At 44.8% G+C, this 14,693-nt stretch overlaps 1 protein-coding gene across 1 annotated transcript in view; it reads left to right on the top strand.

Moving 5' to 3' along the window:
* LOC115124849 (vasopressin V2 receptor-like) overlaps nt 1-13,627 on the top strand; it is a 69,479-nt gene extending 55,852 nt beyond the window's left edge. The window contains exons 5-7 of the mRNA XM_065020874.1: nt 4,496-4,682; nt 4,986-5,318; nt 11,723-13,627. Of these exons, the coding sequence (XP_064876946.1) occupies nt 4,496-4,682; nt 4,986-5,318; nt 11,723-11,940 (738 nt within the window). The 3' untranslated portion in view covers nt 11,941-13,627. The remainder of the gene's footprint in view (nt 1-4,495; nt 4,683-4,985; nt 5,319-11,722) is intronic.
* Nucleotides 13,628-14,693: the final 1,066 nt, after the last annotated feature.

Here is a 14,693-nt window from a genome sequence, read left to right as displayed (position 1 = left end):
TAGTGCCTCGCGGTCGGAGGCCGAGCAGTTGCCTCCGATGGTGCAGCTGTAGAACCTTTTGAGGATCTGGGGACCCATGCCAAATCTTTTCAATCTCCTGAGGGGGGATATGTTTTGACATATCAAGTTCAAGACTGTCATGGTGTGCTTGGACCATGTTAGTTTGTTGGTGATGTGGACACCAAGGAACTTGAAGCTCTCAACCTGCTCCACTGCAGCCCCGTCAATGATAATGGGGGCATGCTCAGTCCTCTTTTTCCTGTAGTCCACAATCATCTCCTTTGTCTTGATCACGTTGAGGGAGAGGTTGTTGTCCTGGCACCACACGGCCAGGTCTCTGACCTCCACCCTATAGGCTGTCTTGTTGTTGTCTGTGATCAGGCCTACCACTGTTGTGTCATCGGCAAATTGAATGATGGTGTTGGAGTCGTGCTTGGCCGAGCAGTCATGAGTGAACGGGGAGTACAGGAGGGGGCTGAGCATGCACCCCTGAGGGGCCTCCGTGTTGAGGATCAGTGTGGCTGATGTGTTGTTACCTACCCTTGCCACCTGGGGGTGGCCTGTCAGGAAGTCCAGGATCCAGTTGCAGAGGGAGGTGTTTAGTCCCAGGATCCTTACCTTATTAATGAGCTTTGAGGGCACTATAGTGTTGAACGCTGAGCTGTAGTCAATGAATAGCATTCTGAAATAGGTGTTACTTTTGTCCAGGTGGGAAAGGGCAGTGTGGAGTGCAATAGAGACAGCATCATATGTGGATCTGTTGGGGCGGTATGAAAATTGGAGTGGGTCTATGGTTTCTGGGATAATGGTGTTGTTGTGAGCCCTTATCCGGCCTTTCAAAACACTTCATGGCTACAGACGTGAGTGCTACGGGTCATAGTCATTTAGGCAGGTTACCTTATTGTTCTTGGGCACAGGCACTATGGTGGTCTGCTTAAAACATGTTGGTATTACAGACTCGGACAGGGAGAGGTTGAAAATGTCAGTGAAGACACTTGCCAGTTGGTCAGTGCATGCTCGCAGTACACATCCTGGTAATCCGTTTGGCCCTGCACTCTTGTGAATGTTAACCTGTCTAAAGGTCTTACTCACATCGGCTGCGGAGAGCGTGACCACACTGTCTTCCAGTACAGCTGGGGCTCTCATGCATGTTTCAGTGTTATTTGCCTCGAAGCGAGCATAGAAGTAGTTTAGCTAGTCCGGTAGGCTCGTGTCACTGGGCAGCTCTCGGCTGTGCTTCCCTTTGTAGTCTGTAATAGTTTACAGGCCCTGCCACATCCGACGAGCGTCAGAGCCAGTGTAGTACGATTCGATCTTAGTCCTGTATTGACGCTTTGCGTGTTTGATGGTTCATAGGAGGGCATAGCTGGATTTCTTATAAGCTTCCGGGTTAGAGTCCCGCTCCTTGAAAGCGGCAGCTCTAGCCTTTAGCTCAGTGCGGATGTTGCCTGTTATCTATGGCTTCTGGTTGGGGTATGCACGTACGTACGGTCACTGTGGGGACGACGTCATTGATGCACTTATTGATGAAGCCAATGACAGTGTGTATCTCTGTGTGTGGAGTATAGGTGGTCCAGAGTTTTTTTCCCTCTGGTTGCACATTTAACATGTTGATAGAAATGAGGTTAAACTGTTCCAGGCAAGCACAATCAAGCACAATCAAGCTCAGCCACAGTATTTGAAATGATTTCAAATAGTAGTTGAACCCAGGTCTGATCAAATGATGACCTTAACGTGGTTTGGCAGGACATTGTTCTAAGACCCAGACCTGGCCTGCTGGAGTCATGTGATTTTTTCGGAAACAGAATTTAGGACTTTTAATTGAGTTACAAAGGACAATAAGTCTGTGTTTGGTGTCTGGGTTGGGATGATTGGGTTTAGGAATCTGTTCCAAAATAGTTTTTTATTGTCTACGTTCATTTTTTCTATTAGTTTTAACTATACTGAATAAAAAATATAAATGGAACATGCAACAATTTAAAAGATTTTCCCGAGTTACAGTTCATATAAGGAAATGTGTCAATTTAAATCATTTCATTAGGCCTTAATCTATGGATTTCACATGACTTTGCAGGGGCACAGCCATGGGTGGGTCTGGGAGGGCATAGGCCCACTCACTTGGGAGCCAGGTCCACTCACTTGGGAGCCAGGTCCACCCACTGGGGAGCCAGGCTCAGCCAATCAGAATTATTTTTTTCTCCACAAAAGGGCTTTATTACAGACAGAAATACTCCTCAGTTTCATCAGCTGTCCGGGTGACTGGTCTCAGATGATCCCGCAGGTGAAGAAGCCTGAAGTGGAGGTCCTGGGCTGGCGTGGTTACAAGTGGTCTGCACTTGTGAGGTCGTTTGGACGTACTACCAAATTCTCTATAAAGACGTTGGAGGTGGCTTATGGTAGAGAAATTAACAATAAATTATCTGGCAACAGCTCTGGTGGACCTTCCTGCAGTCAGCATGCCAGTTGCATGCTCCCTCAAAAGTTGAGACATCTGTGGCATTGTGTTTTGTGACAAAACTGTACATTTTAGAGTGGCCTTTTATTATCCCCAACACAAGGTGCACCTGTGTAATGATGATTCTTGATATACCACACCTGTCAGGTGGATGGATTATCTTTTTTATTTTTTTTTAACCTTTATTAAATTAAGAACAAATTCTTATATACAATGAAAGGCCTCCTAAGGGAGGTGGGGGCTGGGATTAAAAATATAAACACAGGACAAAACAACCATCACGACATGAGAGACACCACAACACTACATAAAGAGACACCACAACACTACATAGAGAGAGACACCACAACACTACATAAAGAGACACCACAACACTACATAAAGAGACACCACAACACTACATAAAGAGACACCACAACACTACATAAAGAGACACCACAACACTACATAAAGAGACACCACAACACTACATAGAGAGAGACACCACAACACTACATAGAGAGAGACACCACAACACTACATAGAGAGAGACACCACAACACTACATAAAGAGACACCACAACACTACATAAAGAGACACCACAACACTACATAAAGAGACACCACAACACTACATAAAGAGAGACACCACAACACTACATGAAGAGACACCACAACACTACATGAAGAGAGACACCACAACACTACATAAAGAGACACCACAACACGACATAAAGAGAGACACTACAACACTACATAAAGAGAGACACCACAACACTACATAAAGAGACACCACAACACTACATAAAGAGACACCACAACACTACATAAAGAAAGACACCACAACACTACATAAAGAGAGACACCACAACACTACATGAAGAGAGACACCACAACACTACATAAAGAAAGACACCACAACACTACATGAAGAGAGACACCACAACACTACATACAGAGAGACACCACAACACTACATAAAGAGACACCACAACACTACATAAAGAGATACACCACAACACTACATAAAGAGACACCACAACACGACATAAAGAGAGACACCACAACACTACATGAAGAGAGACACCACAACACTACATAAAGAGACACCACAACACTACATGAAGAGAGACACCACAACACTACATAAAGAGAGACACCACAACACTACATGAAGAGAGACACCACAACACTACATAAAGAAAGACACCACAACACTACATGAAGAGAGACACCACAACACTACATACAGAGAGACACCACAACACTATATAAAGAGACACCACAACACTACATAAAGAGATACACCACAACACTACATAAAGAGACACCACAACACTACATAAAGAGAGACACCACAACACTACATGAAGAGAGACACCACAACACTACATAAAGAGACACCACAACACTACATGAAGAGAGACACCACAACACTACATGAAGAGAGACACCACAACACTACATAAAGAGAGACACCACAACACTACATAGAGAGAGACACCACAACACTACATGAAGAGAGACACCACAACACTACATAAAGAGACACCACAACACTACATGAAGAGACACCACAACACTACATGAAGAGAGACACCACAACACTACATAAAGAGAGACACCACAACACTACATAAAGAGACACCACAACACTACATAAATAGACACCACAACACTACATTAAGAGAGACACCACAACATTACATGAAGAGAGACACCACAACACTACATGAAGATAGACACCACAACACTACATAAAGAGAGACACTACAACACTACATAAAGAGAGACACCACAACACTACATGAAGAGACACCACAACACTACATTAAGAGACACCACAACACTACATGAAGAGACACCACAACACTACATTAAGAGACACCACAACACTACATGAAGAGACACCACAACACTACATAAAGAGAGACACCACAACACTACATAAAGAGAGATACCACAACACTACATAAAGAGACACCACAACACTACATGAAGAGACACCACAACACTACATGAAGAGAGAGGAGAAATCTATTTTTTTAAATCTCATTCCAGATCCGGATCTTCAGAGAGATTCACAACAACATCTATCTGAAGTCAGAGAGGATGGTGTCAGCAGAGCTCAAGAAGAACAACGCTGTCATTTTCCGCTTCCACCGAGTCAAAAAGGAGGACGGTAGAATGACAAGGGAGCGGGGGAGAGGAGGAGGAGGAGGAGGGGGGAGAGGAGGAGGAGGAGAAGGTGGGAGAGGAGGTGGAGGAGAAGGGGGAAGAGGGGGGAGAAGAGGAGGAGGGGGAAGAGGAGTAGGAGAAGGACAGCTTCTAAAGACTATGAACAACAACCCCTCCAGCTCCCCCTTCTCCCCGCTGTCTACAGCTGTGCCCCCATCAGACTGCTATGACTACCCGTCCCCCTGCCCACAGTGCAGCAGCAGTCACAATGACCACACAGCAGCGCAGCAAAACCCCTTCAACATCCCAGATAACCTCCCCGTCCCCTCCAACCCTGTCCTTAGTGACCGAAGGGGCTCCAGTACAGCTGTAGTTCCCAGATCACATGGCTCCCATGGCCCAGTCACCTCTGGTGGATGTAGTGGTGGTTCAGTGCCTCCTAACAATGGCAGTTGCAACTGCCATGAGTCCTACACCTCCTTCGAGCTCCCCTCCTCCGCCCGGCATGTCCCCTCTCCACGCCCCTCCCTGGATTACCCTCCCTCACCCCCACCCCCCCTGGCCCTGACTCCCCCCTCCATCTCCAAAGCCATGTCTAAGACGGTGAGGATGACTTTAGTGATAGTGTTGGTGTACACAGTCTGCTGGTCCCCCTTCTTCATCGTCCAGCTGTGGGCCGCCTGGGACCCCAACCCTCCAGACCAAGGTAAGAGGTCCAAGAAGCACACACGAACGCACATACAAGGGCTGTGGCAGTCATTACACTTTGTCAGTCGGTGATTGTCAAGGAAATAATTGCTGGTGTCCCGTAATTGACCGTTAATTAACATAAACTTATTTATCATCTCCTGGCTTCCACGCATAGCCATTGATGTAGACCTTTGGAACATCTACATTTAAAAAATCTATGTAATATAGCCTACACCATCACAACAAATCCATTATTTATTTTAGACAGGCCTAAAGAAACTATATAAATAATAAAATAAAATGTAGTCTATTTCAGAAGAACAGAATAGCATACTGAGTTGTCCTTATGTTAGGTCCTGATGTGGCTGTGCCATATGGCTGTGGGCAACACTAGTTCATTTAGTTGTCCTTATGTTAGGCCCTGATCTGGCTGTGCCATATGGCTGTGGGCAACACTAGTTCATTTAGTTGTCCTTATGTTAGGTCCTGATCTGGCTGTGCCATATGGCTGTGGGCAACACTAGTTCATTTAGTTGTCCTTATGTTAGGCCCTGATCTGGCTGTGCCATATGGCTGTGGGCAACACTAGTTCATTTAGCAGACAAGATTTGCTTATAATTCCGTGGCATTATTTTATATGTTATAGTATGAAGAATACAATTGAACATAGCTGAATAAAATAGAAAGAATATTTTCTCCAAACGATTTCTGAGGGAGTGCGCACTTGCATTTAACAAATTAACAAAGAAACAGGTCCTCCTATATGCTTAACTTAGAGTTATTTATGCAACTTTAGTTGTGATTCAAAGGTTGGGCTATATGTTTAGATTTTTTGTACATTCTAAGGCTGCATTTCAAATGATGATTTGAAAAAAGTCTCATGAAAGGCATGAGCTCTGCACTGTTTCTTGTGCAGGCTGCACACACTTCATCAGTCTCACAATTTGACAAGCATTTAATAATGCCTTGAATTTCTCGGTGGCATCCCCCTTGTGTGGCTGTAATGCCCCCTAATCCATGCCTTTTGTGGCCAGTGGCCGTTGTGCCCTGGGCTGAATATAATAATTATAATTCCCTTCTCCCGGATGCGTGCTCTGAAGCACCTCTCACTCACATGGCTCTCTCAGATATCTCAATTATTATTAGCCAATGCCCGTCACGTGATTGGCTCTTTCTCACTGCCCACTCTTTTCTTTGTCAGCCAACAAGATGAGTAGGCCTGATGAACAGGAAAAGCACTAGCCTATGTCAATCTACAATTCCCAGTAGTATAAAAATCTACCTATTCTATTGGTCAACTTGTCAGTCTGTGTGAGAAATAAATATTCCAAACACTCTGGGACAGTTGTGGGTGGCGATAGATCCCCAAAGCAATCAGGCTGATGCAACAGATCAGAAGGTTTAGCTTAAAATGTTGATAAACTATTAAGCTATTTCTTCACATTATAAGAGCAGCAATGTGCACATGGCAGTAGGCTATAAGGGCGAATGTTCCAAATTCAATCAATTAGTGGGAAAACACCATTCTTAAAAGTGATCACAAATGCATTAACGCTTTAAAACTTGTTCAGGATTAGTGGGTCCCCTGCGGGACAGTTTAGCTAAAGTAGGCTAATGTGATTAGCATGAGGTTGTATGTAACAAGAACATTTTAATTTTAAGAAGTGATTTGGCCACTTTAGTTGTGATACAAACCTTATCAAAACATATTGGCCTATGGGCTAGGCTACATGAGGTGTGATACAAACCTTATTAAAACATATAGGCCTATGGGCTAGACTACATGATGTGTGATACTGACCTTATTAAAACATATAGGCCTATGGGCTAGGCTACATGAGGTGTGATACTAACCTTATTAAAACATATAGGCCTATGGGCTAGACTATATGAGGTGTGATACTGACCTTATTAAAACATATAGGCCTATGGGCTAGACTATATGAGGTGTATGACTATGATTTGAAAACGTTGCAATAAAAGGCATGCGCGGTTTCTTGCCTTACTGCACACAAGCTGGGCTTCATTCACAAGTGATAATGTATCATTCACAAGTGATAATATATCATTCACAAGTGATAATGTATCATTCACAAGTGATAATATATCATTCGCGAGTGATAATGTATCATTCACAAGTGATAATGTACCATTCACAAGTGATAATGTATCATTCACAAGTGATAATGTATCATTCACAAGTGATAATGTATCATTCACTAGTAATAAGCAAATATTTTCACTGATCAGACTATTCTTGATTTAATCTTGTCTCTACATATACTAAATAATATATGTGTGAAATTAGTTTGGATTTAGAATGGCCATTATCATGCACCTGTCTCGGAACGGGCAAATACATGTCATCTATGCACTTCAATAGCGAATGGAGGACGCAAGCAAAGCAATGTGCTTAATATTAGGAAACTTGAGAAATAAATATAGTCAGCCTATAAAAAGCTAATGGGATCTCTGTTTTCTCACGCAAATGAATAGCCTAAAGAAATGATGCGCAACATTAGCTCATGGGCTCTCATTAAATCAAATCAAACTGTATTTGCCACATGCAGGCTAAAATAAAAAAGTAATAATAAAAAGTAGCACAATAAAAATAACAATAACGAGTCTATTTACAGGGGGCACCGGTACCGAGTCAGTGTGCGGAGGTACAGTCTAGTTCTGGTAATCTGTACATGTAGGTGGGGGCGAGGTGACTATGCATAGGTAACAAACAAACAGCGAGTAGCAGCAGTGTACAAGAGTGGTGATTTTTATGAATTGTCCAGCAGTCTAATGGCTTGGGGGTAGAAGCTGCTGAGGAGCCTTTTGGTCCTAGACTTGGCGCTCTGGTACCGCTTGCCGTGCGTTAGCAGAGAAAACAGTCTATGGGTGATGGGAGTCTCTGACAATCTTATGGGCTTTCCTCTGACACCACCTATTGTGTAGGTCCTTGATGGCAGGAAGCTTGGTTAGTGATGTACTGGGCCGTTCGCACTACCCTCTGTAGCGCCTTACGGTCAGATGCCGAGCAGGTGCCATACCAGGTGGTGATGCAATGCTCTCGATAGTGCAGCTGTATAACCTTTTGAGGATCTGGGGACCCATGCCAAATCTTTTTCTCCTGAGGGGGAAAAGGTTTTGTCGTGCCCTCTTCACGACTGTCTTGGTGTGTTTGGAATATGATAGTTCGTTGGTGATGTGAACAGCAAGGAACTTGAAACTCTCGACCCGCTCCACCATAATCCTGTCGATGTTAATGGGGGCCTGTTCGGCACCCCTTTTCCTGTAGTCCACGATCAACTCCTTGATCTTGCTCACATTGAGGGAGAGGTTGTTGTCATGGCACCACACTGCCAGTTCTCTGACCTCCTCCCTATTGGCCATCTCATCGTTGTCGTATTAAGTGTTTGATTTGATTTTCAATTACGTTTGCATTGATGTCAGAATGATTAGAGGGACAATAGAGTGCCGAATTTGACTAAGGTCATGACCGCCGGTGTGTCGGTAATGCAGTCACCGTAACAGCCCTACACATACACACGCACACACACAGAAACACGCATGCACATAGTACACACAGAAACACACAAACAGAAACACACACTGAGCACACTGAGCTCCTCTGTATGTCCAAAAACACCCTGGAGTTTGCCTTAGATTTCAATACAGAGTGAATTTGATTCCTTTCAACCTCTAGACCCCAAGTCAAAATCTAAGTTTAATTTTGGGAATAAATGTATGGTGAATATAATATTTTAGTAATTGAGGTCAAAATAAATATGATCTTCTCTTCATATCCAGAACAGTGGAGGCTGGTGGGAGGATGTCTCAAAATAATATAACGCATGAAAACCAAGTGTTTGATCAGTTATACCTGTCGATTTATCCCGTTGCATCCATTACTATGAGCACTTGCTCTGATTCACTGATTGACTATAATTTATGTAACACCACCGTAACATAACTCAACTCAACTAGCACTCTGTCAAGTGTTGGAGAGAAAGCCTATGTTGTTGTCCCTCAGTAAATTACCTGTTTTCATCCCCTGCTGCTCGCACACCCCTTACAGGTGTTCACATTTGTGTCCTGGAGGGGGAGGAGGTCAGTGCAGAGTGTCCTAGAGAGGGAGGTCAGTGCAGAGAGGGAGGAGGACAGTGCAGTGTCCTAGAGAGGGAGGTCAGTGCAGAGAGGGAGGAGGTCAGTGCAGAGTGTCCTAGAGAGGGAGGTCAGTGCAGAGAGGGAGGAGGTCAGTGCAGAGTGTCCTAGAGAGGGAGGTCAGTGCAGAGAGGGAGGAGGTCAGTGCAGAGTGTCCTAGAGAGGGAGGTCAGTGCAGAGAGGGAGGAGGTCAGTGCAGTGTCCTATAGAGGGAGGAGGTCAGTGCAGAGAGGGAGGAGGTCAGTGCAGAGAGGGAGGAGGTCAGTGCAGAGAGGGAGGAGGTCAGTACAGAGTGTCCTAGAGAGGGAGGTCAGTGCAGAGAGGGAAGTCAGTGCAGAGTGTCCTAGAGAGGGAGGTCAGTGCAGAGAGGGAGGAGGTCAGTGCAGTGTCCTAGAGAGGGCGGAGGTCAGTGCAGAGAGGGAGGAGGTCAGTGCAGAGAGGGAGGAGGTCAGTGTAGAGAGGGAGGAGGTCAGTGCAGAGAGGGAGGAGGTCAGTGCAGAGAGGGGGGAGGTCAGTGCAGAGAGGGAGGAGGTCAGTACAGTGTCCTAGAGAGGGAGGAGGTCAGTGCAGAGAGGGAGGTCAGTGCAGAGAGGGAGGAGGTCAGTGCAGAGAGGGAGGAGGTCAGTGCAGTGTCCTAGAGAGGGAGGAGGTCAGTGCAGAGAGGGAGGAGGTCAGTGCAGAGAGGGAGGAGGTCAGTGCAGAGAGGGAGGAGGTCAGTACAGTGTCCTAGAGAGGGAGGAGGTCAGTGCAGAGAGGGAGGTCAGTGCAGAGAGGGAGGAGGTCAGTGCAGAGAGGGAGGAGGTCAGTGTAGAGAGGGAGGAGGTCAGTGCAAAGAGAGAGGAGGTCAGTGCAAAGAGGGAGGAGGTCAGTGTAGAGAGGGAGGAGGTCAGTGCAGACAGGGAGGAGGTCAGTGCAGAGAGGGGGGAGGTCAGTGCAGAGAGGGAGGAGGTCAGTGTAGAGAGGGAGGAGGTCAGTGCAGAGAGGGAGGAGGTCAGTGTAGAGAGGGAGGAGGTCAGTGTAGAGAGGGAGGAGGTCAGTGCAGAGAGGGAGGAGGTCAGTGTAGAGAGGGAGGAGGTCAGTGCAGAGAGGGAGGAGGTCAGTGTAGAGACGGAGGAGGTCAGTGTAGTGTCCTAGAGAGGTAAGAGGTCAGTGCAGAGAGGGAGGAGGTCAGTGCAGAGAGGGAGGTCAGTGCAGTGTCCTAGAGAGGGAGGAGGTCAGTGCAGATTGTCCTAGAGAGGGAGGAGGTCAGTGCAGATTGTCCTAGAGAGGGAGGAGGTCAGTGCAGAATGTCGAAGAGAGCGAGGAGGCCAGCACAGATTGTCATACATAAAAACTGAATATCAGAAGTTAGAAGTGGCCTAATTATATAGGTAAAGTTTCAAGGTTTTTGTTCCAGAAGGAAATTTACAGGACTTGTAATAGAGCCAAAAACTGGGGAATCGTGAACAGTTAGTACCATTATTCAGTACGGAAACGATTATATATTCATTTTTCTCTGTTGTTCCCAAAGAAAAGGAGGAGATTCATGACCTTTACCTCTTTATTGTGGTGTCCCAAGTGGCACAACTCATCGATCCTTTTCACGGATGGGCTATTACAGCAGACGACTGGAGATATATTCAATGTCTGATTTGTTATTGTTACCCATCCACCAATCACGTCCCTTTATGAGCCTGTTGTTATGTATGAGGGACAGAGGAAGGGGTGGTCATTCAAAAATCATGTCAACCCCTTTTATTTCACACAGAGTGAGTCCATATAACTTATGTGATTTGTTAAGCCAAATTTGACTTCTTAACTATACTGAAGAAAGATAGAAACGCAACATGAATCAATTTCAAAGATTTTGCAGAGTTACAGTTCATTTGAGGACATCAGTCAATTGAAATATATTTATTAGGCACTAATCTATTGATTTCACATGACTTGGCAGGGGCGCAGCCATGAGTGGGCCTGGAGGGCATAGAACCACCCACTTGGGAGTCAGGCACAGCCAATCAGAATGGGTTTTTCCACACAAAAGGGCTTTATTACAGACAGAAATACTCTGTTTTCTTTGCACTTTGACATTATGGAGTACTTTGTGTAGATCAACGACAAACAATCAGAATTACATCTATTTCAATCCCACTTTGTTGCGCAACAACATGTGAAAACAGTTCAACTGTAGACTTTCTATAGGCTCTGTACCGTATATGTCTTTGTCTTTGTCTTGCCGTGTGTGGGTGTGTCTTTGCGTCATGTGTCCTCTCTCTCTCTATGTAGGCGTGGCGTTCACCATCCTGATGCTGCTGGCCAGTCTGAATTCCTGTACCAACCCCTGGATCTACACCTTCTTCAGCAGCTCTGTGTCCAGGGAGCTACAGGCCCTGTTACGCTGCAGACCAAGAACCCCGCGCAGGGGCTCCATACCTGACGACTCCACCACCACACACACCTCCACCACCACACACACCTCCACCACCAAGGACAGCCTCTACTGACACACACACGTACGGTACCAGTCAAAAGTTTGGACACACCTTCTCATTCAAGGGTCTTTCTTTATTTTTGCTATTTTCTACATTGTAGAATAATAGTGAAGACATCAGAACTATGAAACAACACATATGGAATCATGTAGTAACCAAAAAATTGTTATCTCAACTATATTTTATATTTGAGATTCTTCAAAGTAGCCACCCTTTGCCTTGATGAAAGCTTTGCACACTTTTGGCATTCTCTCAACCAGCTTCACCTGGAATGCTTTCCCAACAGTCTTGAAGGAGTTCCCAGATATGCTGAGCACTTGTTGGCTGCTTTTCCTTCACTCTGCGGTCCAACTCATCCCAAACCATCTCAATTGGTTGGTTGATTGTGCCAGGTAATCTGAAGCAGCCAGGTCATCTGAAGCAGCACTCCATCACTCTCCTTCTTGGTCTAATAGCCCATTCACAGCCTTGAGGTATGTTGGGTCATTGTCCTATTGAAAAACAAATGATAGTCCCACTAAGCGCAAACCAGATGGGATGGCGTATCACTACAGAATGCTGTGGTAGCCATGCTGGTTAAGTGAGCCTTGAATTCTAAAAAAAATCACAGACCGTGTCACCAGCAAAGCACCCCACACCATCACACCTCCTCCTCCATGCTTCACGGTAGATCTCACAAAGACATGGCGGTTGGTCTCAAATTTGGACTCATCAGACCAAAGGACAGATTTCCACCGGTCTAATGTCCATTGCTTGTGTTTCTTGGCCCAGGTAAGTCTCTTCTTATTGGTGTCCTTTAGCAGCGGTTTCTTTGCAGCAATTCGACCATGAAGGCCTGACTCACACAGTATCCTCTGAACAGTTGATGTTGAGATGTGTCTGTTACTTGAACTCTGTGAAGCATTTATTTGGGCTGCAATTTCTGAGGCTGGTAACTCTAATGAACGTATAGTCTGCAGCAGAGGTAACTCTGGGTCTTCCATTCCTTTGGCGGTCCTCATTAGAGCCAGTTTCATCATAGCGCTTGATTGTTTTTGTGACTGCACTTGAAGAAACTTTAAAAGTTCTTGAAATGTTCCATATTGACTGACCTTCATGTCTTAAAGTAATGATGGACTGTCGTTTCCCTTTGCTTATTTGAGCTGTTCTTGCCATAATATGGACTTGGTCTTTTACCAATCTATCTTCTGTATACCAACCCCACCTTGTCACAACACAACTGATTGGCTAAAACACATTAAGAAGGAAAGAAATTCCACAAATTAACTTTTAACAAGGCGCACCTGTTAATTGAAATGCATTCCAGGTGACTACGTCATGAAGCTGGTTGAGAGAACTTCAAGAATGTGCAAAGCTGTCATCAAGGCAAAGGGTGGCTACTTTGAAGAATCTACATTTTTTTGGTTACTACATGATTACATATGTATTATTTCATAGTTTTGATGTCTTCACTATTATTCTACAATGTATAAAATAGTAAAAATAAAGAAAAGCCTTGAATGAGTAGGTGTGTCCAAACATTTGACTGGTACTGTATATACACACGTGTAGCTATATAGAGAAGACACAAGCACAAAATACACACACACTCCACCGAGAACAGCTTGTACTGTCTCTCTCTCTCTCTCTCTCTCTCTCTCTCTCTCTCTCACACACACACACACACACACACACACACACACACACACACACACACACACACACACACACACACACACACACACACACACACACACACACACACACACACACACACACACACACACACACACCTTTGGCCATCGGACAGCCCGCACTGACCCCAACATGGAAACAAGGACAGCTGTGTTATGGCCCGGGAAGGAAGGACCCCTATGAAATATCACCTGTCTGTCTGCCCCTTCTGTCTCCTCACCCTCTCACCGAGGAGGTTGTTATTGAACGAGAGGAAAAACGTGAGTGAGCCATGAAATACAGACCTAAACAGCATGGAATATAAACATACTGTACATTGATTCATTTGAGGCTACTGTCTCTACATCTCTGTTTCTGTCTAAACAGAATAGTACAATTATAGTAGGAATGTGATTCCCTTCACGGCTAGTCACTTCACCCCATGCAAGAGAACAGAAGGAATGAACTGCATGCCTAACGTACAAAGCTCACTACGGCTATGCAGAGAGAGAGAGAGAACTGGAAAGGACGTTTCTTGGAAGAAGAACAAACACAGGATGACAGGGATATTACAACTCTGAGAGCAATCCTTCGAGAATGGTCAGAAGAGGGAAAGCATTATGGATAAACTTCAGTAAATCAACTAAATGGATTCTAAATGCATGCTTGAGGTGGAATTCAGAATTCATCAACTCAAGTTTCAAGAACAGAAAGAATGAACAATGGTGACTTGTGAAAGGCTGGGGATGAGAGGAGAAACACTCAATGATGCAGTAACATCAGGCCTAGAGAGGTATCTGAATAAATGATACTAGACACGAGAGAGAGAGAGCAGATATATATAGTACTTGTTAGAAGTGCAACACCACCCTTATGTCTGAGTGTCATGTGTATAACTCATAAACACAACGTGACTCTTCACACCCTGCCTGAGAGACACACTGAGGTGCACAACTAATTAACTTCTGTAAATAACAATGAAAGATATGAAAATAAAGATATCACATTGCTAATATGCAGTGATTGACCATATCTTGGATATGTGGTGTCATGTGCACGCACAAGTAATAACACAGCGTGTAAAATAAATAAAGGAATTGATCGAACGCAGA

This window comes from Oncorhynchus nerka, linkage group LG7 (assembly GCF_034236695.1).
Source record: "Oncorhynchus nerka isolate Pitt River linkage group LG7, Oner_Uvic_2.0, whole genome shotgun sequence".
NCBI lineage: Eukaryota > Metazoa > Chordata > Actinopteri > Salmoniformes > Salmonidae > Oncorhynchus > Oncorhynchus nerka.
The sequence above is the reverse complement of the archived record's forward strand: the minus strand, read 5'-3'. Positions and strand labels throughout refer to the sequence as shown.